This window comes from Cariama cristata, unplaced genomic scaffold (genome assembly GCF_000690535.1).
Source record: "Cariama cristata isolate BGI_N322 unplaced genomic scaffold, ASM69053v1 scaffold10176, whole genome shotgun sequence".
Taxonomy (NCBI): Eukaryota; Metazoa; Chordata; class Aves; order Cariamiformes; family Cariamidae; genus Cariama; species Cariama cristata.
This window is the reverse complement of record NW_009621527.1, coordinates 1-27,307: the sequence shown is the minus strand read 5'-3', so window position 1 is coordinate 27,307 and position 27,307 is coordinate 1. Positions and strand designations below refer to the sequence as shown.

Here is a 27,307-nt window from a genome sequence, read left to right as displayed (position 1 = left end):
AGGTTAATGAGTTCTGTTTCCTGAGTTTTCATGCATAGATCCCCACATAAACATTCTACCCTGCTTAATTCTGAGTTTGACATTACATCTAATCAAACAAACTGTTAAACTAACGTCCCTTCATTGAACAGCAAGTCAATAGCTAACTTTTCTGGAGCATAATATATTAGCATTTATCATTTGGTTTTGGTTTTGGTTTGGTTTTTTTTTGTTTTTTTGTTTTTCCTCCTATTCATTCATGCTTTTATTATGGAGTCATTGATTTGAAGGGGCTTAAAGATTTGTCTTCCACTTAACGTAGGGTTTGCTATGTACTTGTAACTGCTGACACATTTATCTGACCTGATATTAGAGGCATCAAGATTGAGTGCCCTCCCATAGGAGCCTATTCTGAGACTTCACTGATTAGCAAGAGTAGAATTAACTTAATTTCGGTTATCTCTAATGGACTTGCAGAATTGCTGAAGTATGGTACAGTCTTGCACTCATGAGATCTCTAACTGGAAGCAAAGAGACATAAATTATTTATATAAGATTCCCTAAAAATACCGAATTTTTCAGAATGAGCAAAATTGTGTACTCAAAATTTCTCCGAATTTTCTTTAGTGAGGAGAAGGAACGAAGCCAGCACCAGCTGTAAAGCAGCTAAATGGCATACATTTTGTTTGGATTTGTCGTATCATTTCAATGTGTGACACTTCTTGCTCTCAGATGGGCAGTTTGCATTGGAGTGAAACAATGCAAGCGGAAAGAGAGTTGTCCACTTTAGGTGAATCTTTTAGCATTTAACTCAAAAACTGCCTGTTCATAATATTTGGTCAGTTTGAGCTTTCTTATAGAAAGATAGTTGCTGTGTACTGAGAGGTTAAATAAAATGCTTTTTTTTTAGAGTGCTGCTGATGACTCGGAGGCAAAGAGCAATGAACTGACAGGAGCAGTAGAAGAGCTGCACAAGCTCCTGAAGGAAGCAGGTGAAGGTAAGCTGTGAGTGAGAAATGGCAAATGGAACAGAACAGTTGCTCTCCTTGGTAACTTACCTTGATGCACTGAAAAATGGGTATTGAGCATTTACGAAAGGAACTTCCTTAGGCTTTTGGGATGATCATCAATCTCTTTGTGACAAAAATTTTACGTGAGTAGTTGAATTTACTTGGGAGGGTGTGGGAGGGGAACTAGTTTCAAATGTACCTGGAATTTTACTTTGGATTTTGATGAGAGGATCTAATTTTGTAAGATACATCTTCATTTTAGTTTCTTGTTTTAAATTCCTTTTCACTGATAAAAGGACAGTTCATATTTTAGCCTTCTTCTAAGAGAAGGTGATAGGCGGCAGTTCATGCTTCTGTCATGCTACTTAGTTTCCTTATCAGCCTAAGCTTCTGCAGATTGTATAAAATTAAAATAAAATTTAAGGTACATATGCAAATTTTGATCTTTTTTAAAAGGCAAAATTAAAAACAACCACAACACAGCAAATTGCTTGTCTGATTTAATTTTAGCTAATAAAGCAACGCAGGAGCATTTGGCTGAGGTGGAAGAGTCAAAAGCTGTAATGGAAAAAGAACTGAGAGAGAAGATCAGTAAACTGGAAAAGGAGCTGGAGAATGCTAATGATTTACTGTCCGCTACAAAGCGCAAAGGTAGGGATAACACTGGGAGCTAAAATATATAAAGCCTCAGGCTTTCTGTTGTCTTGCATGAAAATACTTTGCTGAATTTTATAGGAAGTAAATGCATTTATCTTAATTCATCTTTGGTCATTTTTAATTATGAGTTTTAGAAGCTTTTTCATGTGTATGTATGTTTGTGTATATATATATATATGAAAATATATACTTCACCCCACCTCACCAGAAAATGCATTTCTATCGAAACGTTTTTTGAAGTTCTTTTGTTAATCTGAATTACCTTTTCAAGGAAAAGGGAGAAGAAACATTTCCTTAAGGCTGAATCATCATGCTTTTAATGTTTTTCTGAAAAGGGGGGTGGGGATGATAAACAGTTCTTATTTTCCTCTTTAAAAAAAAAAAAGGCAACAGAAACCAAAATTCTGTCCTTAAATTTCTGTTTAACATTTAATCTTGCTCAATATTCACTGTTCTAGTTCTGTCTTTTTGTTGTTGTTGAAAGGAATAGTTTGTTTGCTACATATAGGTAATTTCTAAAGGAAAGAGAGAGCAGAGCAGGAAGGAACAGAGGCATGAAGTGTATAATCCCTATGTTAATTTAATGAAAGTAAACCAATGCTCTGCCATTCTAAACCTCCGGCAGTTTGCTAAGAAATCTGGTGTTAAGCTTTGCTCCAGCTATTTCAATTGCTTATGTTCAGAAATGATCTAAACTTAAAAAGTCTAATAGCAAAAACTTTTCAGCATTTCAAATTGAACTAGTCCGAGATGTTGATAATGTGTGACATGGAATATTCTATGTAATACCAGTTACCTGCACATGTGTGTATATATATTGTAGGTTACGGAAAACTCTTAAAACAATAACTTTAAGGGCTTAAAATAGTAATTTAAAATACAGCAGTTACAAAGCAAAAAGGTGCATGAAGACATTCCTTGTATTAATAAAGAATATTTATGAGGGGAATTACTGGAGCTTTTTAATGGTAACTGGTGGGATTATGTCTTCAGGAGCCATATTGTCTGAGGAGGAGCTGGCAGCTATGTCTCCCACTGCTGCAGCAGTAGCTAAAGTAGTCAAGCCTGGAATGAAATTAACTGAGGTGAGTGAGAAGAAACTCTTCAATTTCAAGGCCCTTGAAATGCTAACAGAGATACGCTGACAGTATGAGGGTGCAGACTTCATTCACTGTTTTGGATTTGGTGTAATGCCCGACTGAAGTCACTGAAATATTTTCATGCATTTGAGGCAGACTTTACTAGCTAAACTATTGGCGTTTTTTTCAACATACCTCACAGTTTTTCTTTAGTAGATCAAAACATTTGTAGGGTCTTTAAGTTCTTTTTCTGAAATATGGGAGATCTTTTTTGTGCACATAAACTTTTCTGTATGCATTTTTGGCAGGAGCTTTTTTTTCTTATTTACATAATTTTTTATTCTGTACTGCTGTGCATTTGACTGATAACTTGCAGAAGAAATGAGCATAAGTCATACATATTGTAGGGTTTTTTTACACTTCCGCTTATGCAGTTTGTATTTTCATTTTGTTTTTATTGGTCATTCTGTCCAGCTGTTAAATTACTTTCATCGGTGCTTCCTGCTTTCGTGATACTAGTTTTGATATTTCTATTGTGTTAAACTTGCTTAAGATTTGTCACTTTTAGTTCGAATTCTTTTATTGCATACAGTTGCAGTATGAAAGTTTGCCATTTTTAAATTAACAGGGAGAACTGCTTTGCCGTGGTATGAGTCCTAAAAACACATTGTTTTGAAAGTCTAACTTGTTTCTCTAAATTAACTAGTTTAGAGTTGTATGAAGTTATACTGCCTTAAGGTATGAATTCTGTAATTACGGGTGGCTGTTTTTAAGAGGTCTGTGCAGATGTATCAAAAACAAATGAAAACATTTTTTTTGTTGCAGCTGTACAATGCGTATGTAGAAACTCAGGATCAGTTGCTTTTGGAAAAGCTGGAGAATAAGAGAATCAATAAATATTTGGATGAAATAGTGCAGGAGGTAGAAGCCAAAGCACCAATCTTAAAACGTCAGCGTGAAGAATTTGAGCGTTCCCAAAAAGCTGTTGCTAGTCTGTCTGCAAAGCTTGAACAAGCTATGAAGGTCAGTATAAAAGGAAAGAGCATGTAAAATTATGAAAAAATATGGATTTTTAATTCATTATTTCTAATGGCTGTTATTAAATATATAAAATGGATCTTTTAGTCACCTTTTATTGTGGCGAAAATATCTGTTGAACTTTCTAGCTTGCAGTTTATTGGACTGTAAAAAGTATTTTACAGAACCAACTTTTTTCAGAGTTTTTCATAGTGAAGGCTTAAATGTGGTGACATAAATCTCTTAATTTTCTGAGAGAGTAGAATTCTTTATAAACAAAGATTAGTATTTGTCTGTCCAAAGAAATCAAATTGGACTTTGGAGCTCACTTCCCATTACTTTTAATACATACACTAATACAGCATGAAAGAACGTGGCTTTTGATTCCCAAATATGTGGGGTTTAACTTTTGGAGTGTAACTTTAAAGTAGTAAAGCGCAGTTTGATCCACAAGGCGTGTCTCTACGTGGTGTTATCTCTCTGGAAAGGAATGTGTCCGAGTTGAATTGCTACGTGTTTCTTAATGTTTGTATGCTTGCAGGAAATCCAGCGATTGCAGGAGGATGCCGATAAAGCCAATAAGCATGCTTCTCTGCTTGAAAGAGAAAACCAGAGACTGGAAATACAAGTAAAAGATCTTTCACAGCAGGTAGAGCAAATGTTGCTATGGTTAAATGTACTGTTTGTTATTTCTTTATTAATATGGTGCTGTATTTCTGAAATGTTCTTGGAAGTTGTGTTCAGCCACAATCCTGTAGACTTTGGTTGTCATAAAAGCCTTAGTGATCTTGAAAGCTTCTCCTTAGGACAACATGGTATTTCTGCTTACAAAATGGGAGTAAGTTTAGCTGGATAGAAGTGATGCTGCTTTAGGACAATACTGCTAAACATCTGACATGGAAAAATCACATATGCAACTTTGTTTCATTGGAATGTCCTGTGATCTGTTCGCAGAACTGAACAGACTATCTACTTCTGATACTGATGTGACTTCCTTTTGTCAGAATGTGGTTTTTATAGTGTAATTATCTTACAAGGATTTCTTGATTGTAATAGTTTGTATATTTTTTTATACTTAATTTCCAAGTACTTTATTTCTAAAATACTGTTTTTCAGGGCAAACTTTTGAGTCTGTGTGCAAGTCTTACACTAGAATGTTCTATTTCAGATTCATGTGCTTTTAATGGAGCTTGAAGAAGCCAGAGGCAATCATGTGATTCGTGATGAAGAAGTGAGCTCTGCTGACATCAGTAGCTCTTCTGAAGTGATATCTCAACATCTAGTCTCTTACAGAAATATTGAAGAACTTCAGCAGCAGAATCAGCGTCTCTTGGTGGCTCTTCGGGAGCTTGGAGAGGCTAGAGAGAAAGAGGAGCAAGAAACAACATCATCTAAGTAGGTTATTTGTTCCTTCTAGTAAACTGTTTATACTGAGTAGTAACGGGGATTTATTCAAACACTTTTCAGTTTTTTACTTTTGATTGTTATTAATTGTGTGCATATGTAAATGCGCATAGGCTCATGAGTAGCTGTGTAATTCATAAAGGCAAATTGTTGTTAAGCAACGTTGTCTTCAGGTTTAGATTAAAATGGCTTTATAGCTGTATATCTTGTAATAGGTCCTGTCATCAAAATCCAAATTAAAAATAATGGTCGGTCTTTTAGTAAATGTAATTTCACACAACAGAGCTGTTTTTCAAAAAAAGATAAGTTTTCATTCCTGTTAAGTGAGTAAAAAATTGAGTATGTGCATATCTAATTCACTAGCTGTAAAGCAATTCTGTATTAAAAGTTCTTAGCCTGATTCTCTGCTCATGCTACTGACTGTTGGTTGAAGTTATTCACACGAGTAGAATTGCCTCTGTTTTTGCTTTTCATGGAAAAGACCCTACTTTCTCTGTCATCTACAAAATGGCAAACCCAGAGGCCAATCTTCCTGTAAGCTTGCACAAAAATGTCAGTGGTGCTTAACTTTCAAAGATACCATAAATGCGCACTGAAGGACTTGTGACAAAACGTAAGAGTTGGGCTATCTTGGTATGCCTCGTTGTGTATGTTACTGAAAACAACTATTGGTTTCAGAATTTCTGAGCTTCAGAGTCAACTTGAGGAAGCTCTCCATGAGCTAGAAAAACTGCGTGAATCACGTCATCATCAGTTGCAGCTTGTTGAGTCTATAGTTCGTCAGCGTGATATGTTCCGTATATTGTTGGCACAGACTACGGGAGCTATCATTCCTTTGCAAGGTAAGCGTCACATTTCTGCATCATTGGAAAAAAAAAATAAAATTGTCATTTGTTACGAGTTTTCTGTAACGGTACTGTGACGGTACTAGTAAATTCTGTTAATCTGATATTGAACTTTTACCCTTACTCACTGGAAAACCTGTCAATTTGGATTTAGACATGTGATTTTATTTTTACAGTGTAATACCTTGCTGCATAGTGACTGACGACTAGTGGTGGCTATGTGTGTTCTGGTAGCTTATTGTAGGTATAAAGAATAAGTTGCTTAGGGGAGCCTAAGACTTTCCTAGCAATACAGTATTGGTTTTAGCCATATTTCAGTGTGGTTATATGATCTTCTGCTTTGGCAAGCTTTCAGTTGTTGCCTTTAAAATCCCCTTTATCTTTTTTTTTAGCTTCAGGTATATTACCAGAGGATATTTCTCTTACATCTACTCCAAAGCGCCCAAATTTACCTCAAGCCATGTCAACTCCTGCTCCAGTGTCAATGACAGAGTCAGTGGAGACTGTGGAGGCTAAGGCTGCACTTAAGCAGGTATATTTTTCAGTAAACACTGTAGAAAGCTATCACTATAGCCACTATAGTGTTACCAGCAGGACTAGGGGAGTGATCATCACCGTGTACTTGGCACTGGTGAGGCCACATCTTGAGTACTGTGTCGTTCTGGGCCCTGCACTTCAAGAAGGACATTGAGGTGCTGGAGCAAGTCCAGAGAAGGGCAACAAAGCTGGTGAAAGGTCTGGAGCACAAGTCTGATGAGGAGCGGCTGAGGGAACTGGGGTAGTTTAGCCTGGAGAAGAGGAGGCTGAGGGGAGACCTGATCGCTCTGCTCTCTACAGCTACCTGAAAGGAGGTTGTAGTGAGCTGAGGGTCGGTCTCTTCTCCCAGGCAACCAGTGACAGGACAAGAGGGCATAGTCTCAAGCTGTGCCAGGGGAAGTTCAGGCTAGAAATGAGGAGGCTTTTCTTCACAAAAAGGGTTGTTAGCCATTGATATGGCTGCCTAGGGAGGTGGTGGAGTCCCCATCCCTGGAGACCTTTAAAAAAAGACTGGACGAGGCACTTAGTGCCATGGTCTGGTTGACGTGGTGGTGTTAGGGCAAAGGTTGGACTCGATGATCCCAGAGGTCTCTTCCAACCAAATTGATTCTGTGATTCTATTTCTTTTTATACCTGTAATCACTTTAGTGTCTGTTCTTTGATGTAGTTGCAGGAAGTTTTTGAGAACTATAAAAAAGAAAAGGCAGAGAACGACAAGTTGCTGAATGAACAAAATGAAAAGCTTCAGGAGCAGGTCACAGACTTGAGGTCACAGAATGCAAAGATATCCACACAGCTGGAGTTTGCCTCCAAACGGTAAATCAGCTGTTTCATTTCATTGCCTTATGTGTATGTGTTCTCTGTCAATGGAATCATGTTGACTGCTTGATACCACTTGCTCAGGAAGAGTTGTCAGTTAAAGACTAATATTGTCTATGCTGTTAAAGAACACAAAGGAAACTGTGAAGATGGGATCAAGAATATACCTTCTAGTTAAGCGAGCCACATATGTGAAAACTGACACACAAGAACATGAAACATGTAGCTGTTTACATGCACCTCTTGCAATTAAATGATTTAATGTGGCAAACATACACTTTGCTTTGTTGTTCCATATGAAGTTATGAAATGCTGCAGGATAATGTTGAAGGCTATCGTCGAGAAATAACTTCTCTGCATGAAAGAACCCAGAAACTCACAGCAACAACTCAGAAGCAAGAGCAGATAATTAACACTATGACTCAAGACCTGAGGGGAGCTAATGAAAAACTGGCGGTGGCAGAGGTTAGTAATATGGTGTATTACACTGCTAGATATTCCAAGTTAGCACAAGAATTTTTCTTATGATTATCTTGAAAGCTGTCAGAACTCGAATGTGTGGATTTTTGAGTGTATTAGCTATTAAATTAGTAAAAGCTTGTGTGCATGTATATTTGGTGCGTGCATTTGTAACATTCCGCAAAGTGTCTCAAGTACTGAGTGAAGATGGAAGAACATTCCAAAGGTGTTTTGGTTTACAGAGAAAACAGAATGTGGTTAGTCAAACAGTTGTGCTCTTCTGTTCTTGACTTAATTTGAATGAGTTTTACTTTACAATCTATAATCTTAAAAGCTCTTTTTTTAAAATAGCGTTAACTGATCATAATAACAACGTTAAAATTAATGGCCAGATTAGGGAGCGATAACAAAAAGTTCTTGTTATTATTTGCTATCTTAAAGGTGAGAGCAGAAAACTTAAAAAAAGAGAAAGATATCTTGAAGATGTCAGATGTGCGTTTGACTCAGCAACGTGAATCTTTATTAGTTGAACAAAGAGGACAGAATTTGCTGCTTACTAATTTGCGAACTATTCAGGTATGTGGTATTATTTTTGTGTCCAAGTTTGGACTGTCTTTCAGAGTTTTCAATAAATACCCTTCCAAATCAAATAGAAGAGTCATGGGGTTCGGTCTTAGAGTAGATTTTTTTTTTTTTTTTTTGGTCACAAATTGACACTGAACATAGTACTTGAGCGACTTGTTTAAGCAAGTTTGTTATTCCTGTCCTAAATTATGATACTCTGTTATTCACCCGGGCAAAGTCCTGAGAATTTTTGCGTTGATGAGAAATGTTTTCACAATAAAATCGAAACAAAACATGAAACAAAGTGAAAGGAGAAAATCCATATGTTAATTTTTATGATAGCAAGATTTACTAGTGCTTGCTTTGGTAGTTTATTTTTGTATTGTTTTAAGGTATATTTACTTTTATACTTTTATATCTTCTATTATGAGGTGTATTGACTCTTGGAGTACAAATATTTAAGGTTGCACATTTTATCATGTGACTGAATTCTGTTTCTCTAGTAATCTTTTGGGTATTTTTAATCCCTGGAATTAGACTGCATGGATAATAAATTTTCTTCTAATAATACTTGCTGTATCAGTATTATAAAAAAATCTTTCAAAACCAAGTCATACATTGTAAGTACTACTTTTTGTAATTTTCTATATCTTCCTGTTATTGCTTGCTCCCTGCAGTAATTATTTTGTGGACGGGAGAAGTGTGACAACTTGGTATGAAATGCTTCAGTAATTCAGATGAAAATTATTAAAGTGTATTCTAAGCATGGCGCATTATGCTTTTTTTTATCAGGGAATATTGGAGAGGTCCGAGACGGAAACGAAACAAAGACTGAATAATCAGATAGAAAAGCTAGAGCGTGAGATATCTCAGCTGAAGAAGAAACTAGAAAGTGAGGTGGAACAAAGACATTCCCTTACCAAAAATCAAGAGGTAAGTATAACTGTAAATATACTAAACTTCTTTTAGTGAAAAGAAGGCCACAGTTGCATGGCTTCTGCCAGCTTACAGTGCATTGTTTTTCAGACGTGGAATTTGTAAACATATTTGGTCTTTGTGCCACTTGTGAATAATTACACATTTAAGAACCTTGTGTTTTCAGGTTCATATCCTGGATCTTAAGAGGCAACTTGAGACTGAGACAAACCGTCACGTTAACACAAAGGAACTTTTAAAGAATGCCCAGAAAGAATCTGCGATGTTGAAACAGCAGCTTAACAATACAGAGGCTCAGCTAGCATCTCAGTCATCACAGAGGGCTCTAGGGAAAGGTAAGATGTTTTTCTACATAAGGAGAAACTTAATGTTAAACATTGCTGTCTGCAGAATGCTAAAATTCATCGTAATTTAGAATTAGGAGGACAGTACACTGAATAATAAACTTTTTCATTATTATCATTTGTTTGACTATGTGATTATAACCAGAATGATTCGTTAAAGTAAAATTAATATCCAAGCAGTCTTTGACAAAGGGGAAAAATAAAGCAAAACTTTATCCCTTTTATTTTTATTTGAAAGAACTTAAGTCTGTTAGGTTACTTATTTTTAAATAGCCTTTTTGGTTTTTTCTGAACCAACAATGTGCATTCTAAGCCACTGTTTTGCCTAGGGCTGACAACTTTATTTAGGGAAGCTTTGTGAGGATGATTGTTTTTTCCATGTTGTTATCCTAAAAAGACTTCAGTTTTGAACAGAATGGTGGTTTAAAAAACTGAATTAAACTTTGTCGCTTAATGGATGTGTTTTAATATTAATAGGTCAACCTAGTACAAATGAAGATGTGGATGATCTTTTAAGTCGACTAAGACAAGCTGACGAACAAGTTAATGACCTGAGAGAAAGACTCAAGACTAGTTCTAGTAATGTGGAACAGTACAGGGCCATGGTTCTTAGTCTAGAGGAATCCCTTAATAAGGAAAAACAAGTAAGTAGTTACCATTGTTTATTAGAGCAAAAGCAGAAACAAAATGAAAGATGGTTTGGGTTTTGCTGTTTGGTTTGAGTTTTTTTTGTGCTACAGTACATTCTATAGGATTATGAGAGGAATTACAAAAAAACTAAAGTTAGTTTAGAAGGCATTAGAATATAATGTAGTAAGACCATATTTTAGACAATTTAATTAAATACACTTTTAATCATGGATACATTAAACCTTTTTCGCAGCATATTTTTAAAATACTGAATTGTAAATTTGACTCAAAGCTGTATTCTGCCAATATCTTCCTTCAAAAGAGGGGAATTGACTTTTAAAAACTCTTCCTTATAACCCTGTGATCAAGGAATAAAAATATTAATTAGCTCTCGATCAAAAGCAGTTAAATTCACACCACCTTCATCAGTAAGGTCTTCAGCGATGCAAAAGAACAGCCTTCCAATCTGTCATACACTCCACCATGTTAATAGTGAACGAAGCGTGTTCTTCCAAGCTGTTCAGCATATCAAAAGAAGATAAATTGAGGAAACAGAATTCTCGTTTTCTGCTGAAGTTACAGCATCAGTAGGCAAGGGAGGGCTGTTTGTCTAGTATCCAAATTCTCTGCCTGTCTGTGTTCTGTTACTGTAAAAAACTTCATCGTGGCTTGATATGCTTTAACAATATTGCAGATTCTAGTGTGTAATAAAAAGATATGCTGGCTACTGCATGTTTGAGTGCAGTCACCTAAAACTTCTCTTAGGTGTACTTCATGAGGTATTGCAGCTTTGAAGGATATAAAAAGAAAAAAAAAATTCAACACTATTTGTGATTCTCCACATTTTCAGTGGTGGTGTTCTAAATGAGATACTGAGAATACGTATTCTGTCTTTAAATTGTTGATAAAATACTGGTTTCACATCAGATTACCGTATTTAAAGGAAGAAAATTGATCTCTTATGATGTATTTTAATGAAGGTGACGGAGGAAGTTCGTGCAACTGTTGAAGCTCGTCTGAAAGAGTCTTCAGAGTATCAAGCACAGCTAGAAAAGAAGCTGATGGAGTCGGAGAAAGAAAAGCAAGAACTGCAAGAGGAGAAGCGTAAAGCTGTGGAGAATATGGAACAACAGGTATGCACTGAATGCCCCCTCCCTTGAACTCCCTTGTAGAGAGTCCACAAGAAAGTCCTTTTACATAATTCCCTAAACTTCAGTTTGTTTTCACAGTACAGTAGTGTCCAAAACTAAAACTTTTAGGATGTACAAAAGGCTAAGTCTGTGAGAGGTTTCCAAACATGAGTAGTTCATTAACCGTATCACTTTGTTAGGCTGATTGTGTATTTAAAACTGTCACTATCTTCCTGAACTTCGAGCACAGCTTGCAGAAACACTTGAGTAAAAAGTCTTTGAGAAGAGATTTCAGAAAACCTTTTTTGGAACATGAGCCAAAAACAAATTTGTAGCATGCGTGTCTTTTAAAACCACAGTGGTCTGTGCCCTTATTTGTCTGGTTTATGTTTGGGCGCTTATTGGGGTTGAAAGAAACAAGATGACTGCAACTAGAATTACTGCAGGCCCAACTCTGAAAGAACAATACTATGTTTTTATCAGGGAAGAGCTCTGTGTATTAACAAGTCAAAATCTTGAAGGTATCTTTTTTTTTAATACTAATTTGAATATAAAAATAATAAAATAACTACCCTTTGGTTCTACATTGTTCATGACTGTCTACATTCAAAGCCTTGCCATGTTCGATGCTGTGTAAAATACTTTGCCATTTAGCCTTGGTTTTGTTCTTGTTTTGTTGTTTTTTGTTGTTCCCCTCCTCCCCTATCCCTATAGCTATCAGAACTGAAGAAGAGTTTGTCAACAGTGCAATCAGAAGTTCAGGAAGCTCTTCAGAGAGCCAGCACAGCTCTAAATAATGAGCAACAAGCCAGACGTGACTGCCAGGAACAAGTATGTTTGTAGTATTTGCCTATTTCAGCCAAAGGTAGTAAAGTTAATGTTCGTTTTTCATTGTTTTTCGGTTTAACTCAAAACGTTTTTTAAAGGTAGTGCTGCTAATCAGAGACTTCTAAGAGCACTTTCGCTATTTTGTGAACAACTGCTTGTTTAATGCTTCATTTTTTTTACCTGATCAAACATTGTGGTAATATCAACTAAACTAACTTTATATTCAAAGTTGTGCTGCAAGCACAATTTGTGTCATGTTTAAGAAAAGAACAGAAGATGAAATGGATTGCTGTTCCTAAGTTCTGTTTCATTATGTAAAAAAATTGATTGGGGAATGTAATTAACATTTTAATGAATTGCTGCCTCAGTCTCCTGAGGGGAGAGCAAAAAAGAAAACTGAACTCTCACAAGAAGACAATGGGGAAAATACCTTTCTAACCTGAAACATAATTGTCGTCTTTTAAAACTGGGGGCCAATATGATAATTAGCAGCACCTGCTAAGGTTGGCTTGTTACCAACTGTTTTTGGAAAGGAATCTACTTTTCTGCAGGTGAGAATTCCAGCAACAGTAATCTGTGTGATGGATGTAGAAAAACTTTTGGCTGTTTTTTAATCCAACCCAGAATTGATCAGACGGGCATTTGTGGTTTGGTTTTTTTGGGGGTTTTTTGTTTGGTTGGTTGAGTTTTTTTGAGTTAATACTATGACCATAGTCTGTCCTTAGCTTCTTGACTTCATGCAGTAAATATCTTTGCCCATTCACATGTAGAAGTAACTGGTATATGTTCTTAGATTAGTACCTGCCTGTTATCTGTGCAGCATCTACAGCAGGAGGGTTGATTGTAGAGTAACTACAGAGAGTGTGTCCTCCTGCTAACCACTCAAATTATTTCAAATTCTAATTCTTCTTAAACGTAATGATTTCTTTAAGGGAACCATTCTAAGCTTACCTGTTGGGTTTTTTTTGTACTTGAGAATGACAGAGGTTTTGGCTGGTGCTTTTTTTTTGGTTAGTGGTCACTGATTTTGTCTAGAATTTGAGAATCTCTTTGTACATATCAAACATGTAGCATTAAAGGTAACAGTCTATTTTGTATATGCTTCTGTAGGCAAAGATGGCTTCTGAAGCTCAAAATAAATATGAACGGGAATTAATGCTTCATGCTGCTGATGTTGAAGCATTACAGGCCATTAAAGAGCAAGTTGCCAAGAATGCAGCGGTAAGGCAGCAGCTGGAGGATGCTGCTCAGAAAGCCGAGTCTGAATTGCTAGAGTGCAAAGCCTCCTGGGAAGAGAGAGAGAGAATGATCAAGGTCTGGTCGTTTTTATGGTTTCAGTAAGCTTTTTTCAGTTAACAGAAAATCGGCCACAGAATTCACAGCTTTTGAACAATTTTGTTATAGGATGAAGCTTCAAAACTTGCATCCCGCTGTGAAGATTTGGAAAAACAAAATCGGTTATTACATGAACAACTGGAAAGTCTGAGTGATAAGATGGTGACTTCTATGAAAGAAGCTATGCCAGCTGCAGTGAATGTTTCTCTCAATGAGGAAGGCAAATCCCAGGAACAAATCTTAGAAATTCTTAGGTGAATTTTGCTCTGGGCTCCTTCTTTTGGTGGTTATAAATTAGTTGCCAAATGAAATAGTTCTGTATCACTTTGTTTGAAGGATAATATATATAAAATTTAAGTGCTTTTTTACCAGGTAGGAGGTGGTTGTACTACATCAGTAACTAATACTGGAGATTTCTTTCTACTTCTAGGAAAAAAAACTGTGAGTCAACTGTCACAGGAAGCTAAATCAAATTTTAGTAAATGTGATTGGCAAGAAAGTTTCACAGAGGTGATTTTTTTTGTCATTGTGGTTTTTAGGGGGTTTATGTAGATTTTCAAGAATTTTTATCTAGGATTTTCTTTTTTGATCTGTCTGAACCAATTTTTATACTTGGTAGACCTTCAGATATAGGATGCTTCAACTTAAAACGCTATATATTGCATTTTCATTGGTGTGATGTGTTGTTCATTTTCTTACTGCAGATTTATACGTCGAGAAAAGGAGATTGCAGAAACTAGATTTGAGGTGGCCCAGGTGGAGAGTTTGCGTTACCGTCAGAGAGTGGAGCATCTGGAAAGGGAACTCCAGGAACTGCAGGACAGTCTCAATGCTGAGAGAGAGAAAGTGCAGGTATAGTTGGATATTATTGCTTATGATTTCAATAAGCAGGGAGGACTGTTTTCTGTGTTCTACCCTTTGTCTTTGCTACCTGTGTCCAAAAATGAAGTTTTGGAAGAATTGGGAGCTTTTAAACTGGGGTTGCAATACAGCCAAATGGAGGATCTTGTTCTGGGTCCTGTGAAGCAGTGTGGCAATTCCAAAATCACACAAATAGGGAAAATAATTTCTCTCTGTTTTTTCCCCCGTTTCCCATTTCTTCAGCAATCTTTACTTGTTTTGAATATATATGTGAGATAACGAATGCCATGATAGCTTTCGAAGATGATGTTATGCCAGATACAGGTAAGTAAATGAGCATGTGCAAGCAAAATAAATGACTGAGTTAAATCTTTTTGAAAGGTAACAGCAAAAACCATTGCACAGCATGAGGAATTAATGAAAAAAACTGAGACCATGAATGTACTGATAGAAACTAACAAGATGCTAAGAGAAGAGAAGGAGAGGCTAGAACAAGAGCTACAACAAATTCAAGCAAAGGTTAGTACTGAGGTTCACGTAAATCTTTCAGATATTCAAACTGATGAGTTAGTGTCTGAATATACCATTGCTAATTACAATAAATACATCATTTAGATGGTGATTATTCCTTTACATTGTACACAAATGAGGAAACTTTCCATTTGGAATTTTGGAAGACATTGGTCCACCTAGAACATTGGAAAGTTTAAACTGCAGTTTTATTTAAATGAAACTGAAAATCAGCATTTGTCCTTGGCTAGAGGTATACTAGTAACAGGGATATTATCAACGGACAAATGAAAAATGGCACAGGAATACATATAAAACAGACCACAGCTTTATAAAGAGTTTAAAAGGGAAATATGGCCTCTTCCCATTTCTACACACCGGTTATTTTAATGGAATCCAGTGCAGTGTTGCTTGGCTTCTAACATGTAATTAATAATCTATTTCCTGTACCAAAGTACAAAGAGTGAGAATTTAGTAAGGTTGTGAAGTTGTACCTGTATGGGGTTTTTTTCTGTCTGTAAGGTCATCCTCTGCCCTTGCTCCTCATCCTTCTCCCTGCCCCCAGCTGGCCACTGAAAGGCAGAGAATTGGAAAAGAAGCTGTATCGTGACCTCTTGAGAGTGTTGATTTTGCTCTCTCTGACCCTCTTACTCTCGCTGTTCAAGGCCTACTGTATTCAATTTCCTCCGTCCCCGGATCCAGAGAGTTTAATCCCCAATTGTCTTTTTTCAGGTACGCAAACTTGAGGCAGACATTCTACCTCTACAAGAGTCTAATGCTGAACTGAGTGAGAAAAGTGGAATGTTGCAGGCGGAGAAAAAGCTATTGGAAGAAGATGTTAAACGCTGGAAAGCCCGGACTCAGGTGGGGAATGCATGTTTTCAAAGAAGATATTGTAGGGTGAAAAGAAAGAAACAAACAACTAAAAAACAGTTCTAAATTTTCTTAAAAACAACAACGAACTAAGAAATGTATTTGAATTATAAAGCATTGTTTATGCAGCTCCAAAATAGGCTACTCTAATTCATAGGTGTTCCAGATCAAAATGCAAAAGCAGTAGCTCTAATTCAAAGAGATTTTCTGATATAGCCATATAATCAGCTTACAAAAATGCAAACTATTTTCTCAACCTTTCAGCATTTATTGAGTCAACAGAAAGACACTGATCTTGAAGAGTATCGGAAGCTGCTTTCAGAGAAGGAGGCAAACACCAAGCGTATACAGCAAATGAGTGAAGAAACAGGCAGGCTTAAAGCAGAAATAGCCAGGTGTGGTATAATCAATTAGTAGAAAGTTTTGTGCAGAGCAAAATATTTTAAATAAAGCTATATCTGGAAGTGTAACGTCTTGACTGTCTCCATGTAACTCTGAAACCTTTGGTATTCTTACCGTAGCTTGCTATTATGCAGGTAAAATTAAGTGAAAATTGTTTTGGTAGCTGTCTTTTTAGCTGAACTTATTCTAAAGTAATATTGTATAATAATTTGTATTCTACAAATACTCATTTGTATTGCAAAATCCTAGAAAATGTAATTCACTGCAGATAATGCCTGTGATATTACATAAATTAGCAATATTGAAAAGTATTCATTATTTCAGACATTTCATTTGCATCTTACTCTAATCTCTTGTTATTTAGAACTAGTGCATCCTTGACTACGAGCCAGAATCTTGTGCAGAGCCTGAAGGATGAAGTAACTAAAATAAGAACAGAAAAGGATACTTTGCAGAAAGAACTAGATGCTAAAGTGGCTGACATACAAGAAAAAGTGAAAACTATAACACAGGTCAAGAAAATTGGGCGCAGGTACAAGACTCAATATGAGGAGCTGAAAGCACAGCATGATAAGGTAGATGGAACTTCTTTGCAAACAAAGAAAAAGCATGTTAAAAAAAGTATGTTTTCATCTGGAGTCATGTATACTCTAGCTATTGATCTTCACCTTCCCTTAGGATAATACTGTATGAATACTCATCTGTGAAGAGAAAAGCAGAAAATCACATCATTTATTCTGCTGTTAGCTCAAACTGCCACAAAACATAAGCTGCATATCACTTAATATTTTGCAGTATTCTTAACAGAACTTTAGCATTCATCAGAATTTGTCGGTTTTGCCCAGAACTTTTTAAACAATCAGTTTGCATGCAGAAGTAACTTGTGAAAGTAATGATATTCTAATCAGATAGTACCCTTTAGTCTGATACCACTTGACGTATTTCAGATGGTTGCTGAAGCATCAACTCAGTCAGCTGTAGAACAACAAGAACAAGACGTTTCTGTCCAGGAAGTTCAAGAGCTGAAAGACACCCTCAGTCAAGCTGAAGTGAAGACAAAGGCTTTGGAGGCTCAGGTTGAAAGTTTACAAAAGGTAGGAACAGTGAACAATTTCAGAATACTGTACTGTACTGCAATCTTAAATGCATAGCTGTGGAGAATGTGAAGGTGTTTTTCTCTGTGTGTGTGCAAGTGTATGCACAGAAATAAGTGAAGTGACCTATTTGTGCCTCCACCTTGTTGGGAAAGAAGGACCTTAAACCTGATTTAAATCCTGGGTCTAGTGTGTCTCACATTGTTTCTTGGAATAAATAAGTGGGAAAGAGAATGCTATTCTCTCAACTATTGCATTCAGAGAGGATGGGACTCCCATATTGTTGATCAGCCTTTTAACCTTAATACAGTGGCCAGTTAATGCTAGGTCCTTGGAACTTGTTAGGCTATGTATTTGCCAAAGTAACTGGTTGTGGTGGTCAGTAGTTGCAATATCTATCTCTCTCTCTCTAGACTATAGCAGAAAAGGAAACTGAAGTTAGAAATCTTCAGGAGCAGATAACACAGCTACAATCAGAACTTGCTCGTTTTCATCAAGATCTGCAAGAGAAGACTATGCAGGAAGAACAGCTCAGGCAACAGATCACTGAGAAGGAAGAGAAAACTAGGAAGACCTTGCTTGCAGCCAAGCAGAAAATTGCACAGCTAGCTGGTAGTACAATATTTTTTTCCCTGTCCTTAAGGTGTCATCTTCTGTTTGGATTTTGATTATTCTTATGGAAAAACATTTGGACGGATGCTTGGGAGAATATGGCCTACTTAACATTTTACTTAAAAACTTTTTCTAGATTAGACGTTACAGGAATTGTTATAAAACTTAGATTTTAATTCCTTCAAAAGATGATAAAGGTATGTAACTAGCTGTAGACTGGAAGTAAAAGAAGTTTTGCTTAGTTTTGGCCAGCCAACTTGATAACCCCCGTTTTTTATCCTTCTGTTGATTAGAGCAGGTTGATCCTACTAACAACTCAGGTAATTCTCCCCTTCCATCTTGCCTTCCCTGAATGTACAGGTGCAAAACATTCTGTCTCCTCTATTTTTAATTGATGTTGAGAGGAATGATGGTGCAAGAGTTTGCTGAAAACATCTTGTTCTTTTGTGACTACTTCTTTATTTATTTTTTCATTTATATGTATGTAATATATTTCTATATTTTTAATTAATTTTTATTTAATTGTAATTAAATAGTAAAATGGCACATGAAAGTTAAAATGACCTCTAAATGCTCCTTTGGTAGCTTAACGTTCTTAAGATTTCAAAACACTTCAGTAACCTATTAAACAACCAGGTATTCAGCATGCAGAGACTTAGTAGGCAGCTTTACAGTGGCGAGACTGAATTCTTTCTTATTCAATTAGGTACAAAAGAACAGCTAACAAAAGAAAATGAAGAGTGGAAGCAAAAGAGCAGCTCATTAGAAGAGCAGAAGACTGAATTGGAGGTGCGGATGAGTGCACTCAAATCACAGTACGAAGGTCGAATCTGCCGTCTGGAAAGGGAACTTAGAGAGCAGCAAGAGCGACACCACGAACAGCGAGACGAGCCACCAGAGTCTACAAACAAGGTACAAAAATCCTTTTAGCTAGCTGTGAGAGGAAACAAACAGTGTGCATGTCTCATGACGGAACGAGAGCAGCAGCTGTCAGTACGAGCACCATTGTCCAGCTTGGTTTCTTTTTGTGTATATGGTTGTTAATACTCAGGACTGCTTTACACGAAGGTGTGTTCTCTAAACATCCTAAATAGCAGACGGAAATTCTTGTCATAGGACTCTAAAAAGTATCAATGAGCCCAACAAACTGTGCACTATTCCAGTTCCACTGTCCCCTGGTTTTGGAAATATACAAGTTGGCTTCAGTAAGGATTCAGAACTTAATTTGAAACTTATTTCCTACCATAGTCAGAATTCCCAGTGCTAACAAGTATACAGTTGTATCATTCACTGTGAATCGGCCCATGAACTCTTTGCACTCTGCTCTCAAAATTTTTCTATGTTTTGTCCATGCGTTCAGTATAGTGGGTTCTAGTTGCTGTTGTCTCAGTAGCTTCAGAAAATACCTGAGAAATTACTGAATTGGTTTACATACTTGGTATGACTGGGTTGATTTGTTTTGGAGAATTTGCAATAATCATGGAGTCTGACTAGGTATGCTAACAAGTCTGTTAGAGAAATGATTGTTAGTAAAGAGATCTGTCTGCTGAAGTGTTTTACCAAATTCCTCGCTTTGTTTTGTATGTACATGGCACGATAACTTTGTTTCTTGCTTCATAGGTCCCAGAACAGCAGAGGCAAATCTCACTCAAGTCTACTCCAGCTTCAGGTGAAAGAGGAATGTGAGTTGAAGGGTTTGGGGGTTTTGCAGAGTTTCTGTGGTTAGTGTTTCTTGGTTTTGTCTTTATCTAGTTGCTCTTCTTTTTGGTAAACCACTGGCTTTTCACAATTTTTCTTAAGCAACTTTGAAGATACTGATTGACATAATGTGTTCCTCCTGTTTTCTCAGCTACATTTAATCAATAAAGCTTTTAAGCTGTTAAATTGTCACATTAACCACCAGGACCATGGTATCTGGGAAACATAAAAGATTTTTTTTTTTTAAGTCTTTTCAGACTTAAAGATTCTTGAAGTTGTACAGTTTTGATTGTTACCTTTAACCGTTTTGATTTTGGGAGGGGATCTTCCTTGTGCAAGAGCCTCTAACATGAGAAACGAACCAAATAGATGGTAACTCTAACAACAGATGAAATAGTCAAATGACTTAAGCTCTGAAATGGGAAATATTAATGTATTACTAAGTTTAGACAGCAAACTCCATTTTTATGACAGCATCCTTTTGAAAGCAAGGCTTTCAAAAATGCCTCCTAAAATTTGGCTGATCCTTGTCTCAACCAAGAGATGATGTTGTTGCGTATTGAGGGAATCAGTTTTAATGTAAGAGGTGTTGTTCCCTGTAGTGAAGACCCAGCACAGCTAATACTACAACCTATGCACTGCTCGTTTTGATCTGCTTACAGATTTCTAGTCGATTACCTTTGAAGAAACCTGTCAAACCTCTAAGCTGGACAAAATGCTACTGATGGCATAGTGTGTCTGTCTTTTGTCTTTTTTTTAACTGTAAACAAATTTTGGAAGACAATTCATTATGCCCTTGTCAAGCTTTTAAATTTTAAACCTTTAAAAATTAGTTTATCTGGCTACGGTAATATATTTACATTTGGTAAATCTGCTTGGTGTGCCACCATGACGAGACCAATATCCTGTTTTTCAGTGCTAGCACTTCAGATCCACCGACAGCAAATATTAAACCAACTCCTGTTGTGTCAACTCCAAGTAAAGTGACTGCTGCTGCAATAGCTGGGAATAAGTCTACTCCAAGAGCCAGTATCCGTCCGATGGTTACTCCTGCTACAGTCACTAATCCTACCACTACTCCAACAGCCACAGTTATGCCTACAACACAGGTGGAGACTCAGGAAGGTAAGCCTTTTAGTATAAGGATCTACGGTCATCATAAATACTACTTTTGTCTTGAAATTTCAGTAATTATTAGTTTGAAAGTACCTCAAATACTTTTACTGGCCCTGCATCTCTTTCAGTATTGCACTTTTACGACCACTTCTTTTGCAACAGAGTTCATGATTCCTCAGCTGAAGATGGGTATAAGCAATGTTAACTCAATCTGCAAAACATTGAATCTGCTTATTTGGGTCATTCTGGAATGGGAATGTGAACTGTACTAGGTAATACGTAGAGAGTTGAATGTGCTACTGTTTGCCTTTCAGCTATGCAATCAGAAGGACCTGTGGAGCATGTTCCAGTCTTTGGAAGCACTAGTGGGTCTGTGCGTTCCACCAGTCCTAACGTTCAGACGTCTCTCTCTCAGCCCATCTTGACTGTTCAGCAGCAGACGCAAGCGACTGCTTTTGTGCAGCCCACTCAACAAAGTCATCCTCAAATTGAGCCTGCTAATCAGGAGCCATCCCCTGCCATTGTAGAAGTTGTACAGAGCTCTCAAATAGAGAGGCCCTCCACTTCTACAACCGTGTTTGGCACAGGTTGGTTTTATTTTGTAGGCCTACCTTTCTTAATACTTCCTTTTAAGTATCTCCATTTAGACCCTTGTCAAGCCAGGCTTAACTTCATCGAAAGAATTTGCTCTTTTTCCTTTGCCCCCACCCCCCAGTTTATTGCACATTTTACAAACTTCTGAGGTTAGGCTACTTTCTTGAACCTTCAGAAATGGTACCTCTGAAATGCTGTTGTCGCTGCATTCCTTAAAGTAGAAAATAAAAACTCACATATCTGTTTATCTATTCACAGCAGCATTGGGGTTTAGTATATTAAACCTTGCTTCCACTGTTTCCATGGTACTGTTGGAGCAAGGTTAATTTTAGGAGTCATGAGTAAGCTACTTAAGCTGGAATATAAAATACAGAGAAGAACTCTAAAGCTACTCACTGTGATACAGTTACATATCCGTTTGCCTTACATAGTGTAGATTTTGGTGTAGAACGTTGATTCCCCAAAATACGCTTTTGTAAACTGCTTTTTTTTGTTTCCCAGCTGATACTCTGTTAAACTTTTAGGTGTACTTGTCCAAAGCAAAGATGTGGGGAAAAAATACTTTAGTTATATCCTGGAGCTTATATTTGGGGTCTATTAGGCTGTAAATATAGATCCAAGAGCATAAGATTTGTAACAAAAGGAGCTGATGTTTTTCATGTCCTAGGAAACAGCACAAGGTGATTCTATCTGATTCTATTGGTTATTATTCAATGCAGAAAAAGAGGGGATCTTCCAGAATAAAATATCAAACCTTTTGATTTTCTGCTGAAAATAACAGAGAGGCTCTTCTAAGTTTCAGCTACCCCAAGTTCCTCACTATCTAAACGTCCACGAGAGGAAGAGGAGGATAACACTGTGGAAAACTCAGACCAAATTTCAGAGGAAACAGTGGATGTACCTCTTCCAAAGAAGCTGAGAAGCATACAGAGAGTTGGACCTGAGGTTTGCAAGAATATAAAATGCTATTACTTAATCTGTCCCTTTGGAAGATTTTGACGGGAAGAGCCAGTCAGTTATTTCTTAATGTGACTCTTTAATCTGTTACGGAGGAAGCAATTATGTTTGGGTATCATAAAAGGCAGAGGTTATACCACTTGCAATGAATGATGTAAATCTTAGTGAACCGTAGGATGGAAGAGAGGGCTATATACTAGCATTGAGGAGGAAGAAGTTAAAACATTTTTCAGTGTGGTCTGGAAGGTCATTATCTACAGTTATTCTGGGATAACATATAGTGTGCTTGAGGAGATGCCAGGAAAGCAAAGATGAGTTCCATGGAAAAGCTTACAAGAGATGCCTGTGAAATATTGGTGTCAGGGAGTTGGCATGTCCTGCAAAAAAGGAGTAAACTTGAGATAAAACCTCACAGCCGGCAACTCATGAATAATGTTAAGGAAGTCAAAAATGTTTGATTAACTCTTTATGAGAGAGATGTTGCATGACAGAAACGGGCAAGATTTTGTAAGAAGGGGCAAGATTAATTAGCTGAGAGGATGGAGGTGGAATGGGAAACCTTGAGGGTTCTTTTTTAGTCCTGAAAAGATTTAGAGACAGTGAAGTCCAGTGGAGTGGAACGGGGAAATTGTATTTCTCCAGGGCAGAGAAATAGGGTGCTAAATAAAAGCAGAGCTAAGGAATAATAGTAAAAGGGGAACAAAATGTTGCCCATGATCTGGATCAGTGGGAAAAGGTTGTGTTGTGTTTGTTTGTTTTTTTTTTTTAAGCAAAAAAAACCTCAAACATGTTAACAAAACTTTAGGGCTAATGATGCATTTTAAATGAGAAAAATCTATGTTCTTTCAGGAGGAAGTGACAGCAGAAGAGAGCACTGATGGTGAGGTAGAAACTCAAACATACAATCAAGACTCACAAGACTCAATTGGAGAAGTAAGCATATTTGAAAAGAAAAAAATGTTTATTTCAGCAGAAATAACTGGCATCCCCACCCCCAAGTCAAATCAGATCCTGCAGGTTTCCAATTAGGAAATTCCTAGACTGGCAATGTTCAAGGATAGATACTCACTTTTCATTGTGCTGTCTGCATACCTATATAAGTAACATTCAAAGTGTTAGTGAAGCTTTGCAATTTTAACTTGTAATTCCATGTATTGTTTTAGAAATCCTAGTATCCTTAACCTCAGTTTTATATAGTGAAACTGAGATGTAGAGGTTAGTGAGTCAGAGTCTTAAAATGGAATTGGAGTTTTCAGTTTTTTGCTTACTCCTTTGGAGTGCTTCTCTGTGCTCTTTGACTTTTCTTTTACAGAAAGATTCAACAAATCCTTGAGCGAGCTTAGTATTAGATGGGTCATGATGTGATAAATAAAGGAAAAAAAGTTGGTTTTGTTCTAGTTCTGTATATTGCTCATTGTAGCTGTGTTAGGAAAGCCAAATATAAGTGAAAACCATGAATTTAATCTCCTTTTACCTCAGAAATGAATGAAAGCGTTATGGTAATAGCCTAACTTGGCAAAACCTCATATGGAGGTGTGGAATCTGTTTTCTTTAAGCAGTGGTGGGCACTGAGTCTTCAGTCAGGCTTTTTTCCCCTTGTATTCTTCACATGTTTAAAAGGTATGACAAATATTTATCCCTTCATTAAATCCCAGGTGTGTACTTTCTATTCCACAAGTATCTTTAAATGTTAACAGTTCTGGTACTCAATGTGATTATTTGAATTCTACTGCTAGACAACCATTTGCAACATTAAAGTGGCATGTTGTTCAGAAAATAACAGAACCTAGTTATCATACTTAAAGCAAAAGTCTTCAGTGCTACAAAATGTATGTGGTAGAGTCCCAGATATCTTTTTCAGTTTTTTTTTTAAAAAAAAAAAGGTTGGTCGGGACTCTCCCTGATACTACTTTTTTTTTTTATCTGAACACTTCTAGTCATACTTGTCAAATTTGGTTCAAATGCTTTGAATATACATCCGTGCTGAACGGAAGGAGAAATACTTGCTAACTCTGTGTCTGGCTATCGTGTGAATTCCATTACTATTCTTCCAGACCAAAAGAACTCTAAAACAGCAGCTCAGAGTTCATGCTTAGAAGAGAGGTTGTTGTTCCTTGATCGTGGGGAGATTTTCAGTTGTCTATAGTTGATTGCTGACAATCATCTGTAGCATTCTCTTTTGTCCTCTCCTATCTTGGTTAGTTAAGAAACAGCAATAACTAGGGTTTCTCTTGTAAGCATCAGAGTCTGTTTCCCGTCTTGTTGTCCCATCACCAGTGTTATGCACGGACAGTAACTGCAGCGTTGGTGGTGTGCTCAGAGAGTGCCCCTCTAAGTAACCAGGCAATTGTTCTGGCTGGATGTGAAATAAGGGTAGAGTGCTTCCTCAGCTGTCAACAATGCTGTGTGTGTCTATTTACTTACTGTGCAGGTGTTGGTGATGGCTCCTTCGTTACCTGAAATAAATGGGTAAACATTTAGACATCAGCTTGTTGTGAATGTACATGCAAATTGAGGGTAGGAAGGCTCTGCAGAGGGATCTGGAAAGGCTAGATCAGTGGACCGAGAACAACTGTATGAAATTCAACAAGGCTGAGTGTTGGGTCCTGCACTTGAGTCACAACAACCCCATGCAATGCTACAGGCTGGGGGATGAGTGGCTGGAAAGCTACTTGGCGGAAAAGGACCTGGGGGTGTTGGACGACAGCTGGCTGAATGTGAGCCAGCAGTGTGCCCAGGTGGCCAAGAAGGCCAATGGCATCCTGGCTTGCATCAGAAACAGTATGGCCAGCAGGACTAGGGAAGTGAATGTCCCTCTGTGCTCAGCATTGGTGGGGCTGCACCTCGAATACTGTGTTCAGTTTTGGGCTCCGCACTACAAGAAGGACCTTGAGGTGCTGAAGCGAGTCCAGAGAAGGGCAGTGAAGCTGGTGAAGGGTCTGGAGCACAAGTCTGATGGGGAGCGGCTGAGGGAGCTGGGGGTGTTTAGCCTGGAGAAGAGGAGGCTGAGGCCTGATCACTCTCTACAACGACCTGAAAGGAGGGTGTAGTGAGGTGTACTTCTCCCAAGTAACCAGTGATAGGATGAGAGGAAATGGCCTCAGGTTATGCCAGGGGAAGTTTAGATTGAATGTTTGGAAGAATTCCCTCACCCAGAGGGTTGTCAAGCATTGGAACAGGCTGCCCAGGGAGGCAGCGGAGTCACCATCCCTGGAGGTATTTAAAAGACGTGTAGGTGTGACGCTTAGGGACATGGTATAGTGGTGGACTTGGCCGTGCTAGGTTTACAGTTGGACTCAATGATCTTAAAGGTCCTTTCCAACCTAAATGATTCTATGATTCGAAATGCATCATATGTATCCCTAATGATGATACCCATCCCAAATCAGGTTTGGAAGTGAAGGACAAAATACTTGTGTTGTAGAGCAGGCCTCCATTTGGTCGAGGCTGAGAGCTAGGAGTGGAAACACAAAACTCTTAGAAATACAGTGGACGCTTTCCTGAAGAACATTTTAAGAACTGTATATGCTGTGTTACATTTTGTTTCTTCTGGTAATTTACTTTTATTTTTTACAGGGTGTCACACAGGGAGAGTACGCTCCCATGGAGGATAGTGAAGAAACTTCCCAGTCTATCCCAATAGATCTTGGACCTCTTCAGTCAGATCAACAAAATACTTCTTCATCTCAGGATGGTCAATCCAAGAGAGATGATGTCATTGTAATTGATAGTGATGATGAAGATGATGATGATGAAGAAAATGAAGGCGAGCAGGAAGTATGTATATCATGGAATTATTTTATTTAGGAACTACTTTATTTATGATTTTGTCTTTGATCAGATGTAAAGCTCACCCGACAGGACTAATTTAATCAAAACTTTGGTTTTTTTGACTGTATAAATAGTCTGTATTTATGTAGCCTGAACTTCTAGTGTTTTAAAGATACTTGCTAATTCAACTTGATTTTTTTTTTTTTGAAGTCATAAAATTCCACAGTGCCTCTAGATTATCTATGACTATTCAACATACAAGGGTGGCCTCTGTGAGGAGAGGCTGGGGGCTACCCCAAACCGGACATGGCTTGTTCCAGCTGGCTCCACAGTGGCCCCACTGCAGGACAGAGCTGAGCCCTTCAGCTGGTGAAAACGTGTATAAGAAAGGGCAAAATGCTACATGGCATTGTTAGTGTGAGGAGGGTGGCAGGGGAAATGCGCGAAACAATCCTGCGAACACCAAGGTCAGAGAAGAACTGGGAGGAAGGAGGTGCTCCAGGCATCGGAACAGATATTCCTTGTAGCCCATGGAAGAGACCACAGTGGAGCAGGTATTTCCCTGCAGCCTCTGGAGAGGGGGTTGCTCCCTGAAGGAAACTGCAGCCCATGGAGGAGTAGATTCTACTGCTGGGAACTGTGGCCCATGGAGAGGAGCTAATGCAGGAGCAGGTTTATCGTGGTGGACGGCAGCCCTTCAGTGGGAAGGACCCACTGCTGGAGTAGTTCTTAAAGGACTGCACTCTGTGGAGAGGACCCGCACTTGAGCAGGGGCAAAAGTGTGAGGAAGAAGGAGTAGCTAAGAGAAACTCTTAGGAACTGACTGCAGCCTCCCCCCATTCCTTGTCCTCTCTGCCCTGCTTGGGGTGGGGGAGGAGGAAGAGGAGTTGGGAATGAGGGAGTGAAGTTGAACCTGGGAAGGAGGAGGGGGTGGGAGGAAGGTCTTCTAGGTCTTGTCTTTGTTTCTCACCATCCCACTCTAATCTAATTTGTTGCCAATTAAAAACCATTTTCCCTGAGTTGAGTCTGTTTTGCCCATAATTGGCAAGTGATCTGCCTGCTTTTATCTTGATCCTCAAACTTTTCTGTCTTATTTTCTACGCTTGTCCTGTTGAAGAGGGAGTAGCTGGGTGGGTGTCTGCCAGCCAGCTGAGGACAACCTGCCACACCAGTCAAAAAATACATCCGTGTACTCTGTGGATAATAAATGCTGAACATCTTCACAGAGAGATCCACAGACAGAGGT

At 37.9% G+C, this 27,307-nt stretch overlaps 1 protein-coding gene across 1 annotated transcript in view; it reads left to right on the top strand.

The window, feature by feature from the left end:
- The window catches only part of LOC104163107 (nucleoprotein TPR-like), a gene marked incomplete at its 3' end in the record, with an annotated part of 32,860 nt that extends 6,793 nt beyond the window's left edge, over positions 1-26,067 (top strand). Inside the window, exons 9-40 of the mRNA XM_009701994.1 lie at positions 890-977; positions 1,500-1,640; positions 2,640-2,731; positions 3,551-3,748; positions 4,284-4,391; positions 4,911-5,137; positions 5,825-5,988; positions 6,384-6,523; positions 7,196-7,344; positions 7,650-7,812; positions 8,248-8,382; positions 9,163-9,303; positions 9,473-9,641; positions 10,128-10,294; positions 11,261-11,413; positions 12,125-12,241; positions 13,349-13,552; positions 13,643-13,827; positions 14,278-14,425; positions 14,816-14,953; positions 15,677-15,808; positions 16,082-16,212; positions 16,584-16,794; positions 17,167-17,313; positions 17,727-17,925; positions 18,632-18,837; positions 19,546-19,607; positions 20,540-20,748; positions 21,054-21,326; positions 22,130-22,278; positions 23,140-23,223; positions 25,867-26,067. Coding sequence (XP_009700296.1) covers positions 890-977; positions 1,500-1,640; positions 2,640-2,731; positions 3,551-3,748; positions 4,284-4,391; positions 4,911-5,137; positions 5,825-5,988; positions 6,384-6,523; positions 7,196-7,344; positions 7,650-7,812; positions 8,248-8,382; positions 9,163-9,303; positions 9,473-9,641; positions 10,128-10,294; positions 11,261-11,413; positions 12,125-12,241; positions 13,349-13,552; positions 13,643-13,827; positions 14,278-14,425; positions 14,816-14,953; positions 15,677-15,808; positions 16,082-16,212; positions 16,584-16,794; positions 17,167-17,313; positions 17,727-17,925; positions 18,632-18,837; positions 19,546-19,607; positions 20,540-20,748; positions 21,054-21,326; positions 22,130-22,278; positions 23,140-23,223; positions 25,867-26,067 — 5,031 coding nt within the window. The remainder of the gene's footprint in view (positions 1-889; positions 978-1,499; positions 1,641-2,639; positions 2,732-3,550; positions 3,749-4,283; positions 4,392-4,910; positions 5,138-5,824; positions 5,989-6,383; positions 6,524-7,195; positions 7,345-7,649; positions 7,813-8,247; positions 8,383-9,162; positions 9,304-9,472; positions 9,642-10,127; positions 10,295-11,260; positions 11,414-12,124; positions 12,242-13,348; positions 13,553-13,642; positions 13,828-14,277; positions 14,426-14,815; positions 14,954-15,676; positions 15,809-16,081; positions 16,213-16,583; positions 16,795-17,166; positions 17,314-17,726; positions 17,926-18,631; positions 18,838-19,545; positions 19,608-20,539; positions 20,749-21,053; positions 21,327-22,129; positions 22,279-23,139; positions 23,224-25,866) is intronic.
- Positions 26,068-27,307: the final 1,240 nt, after the last annotated feature.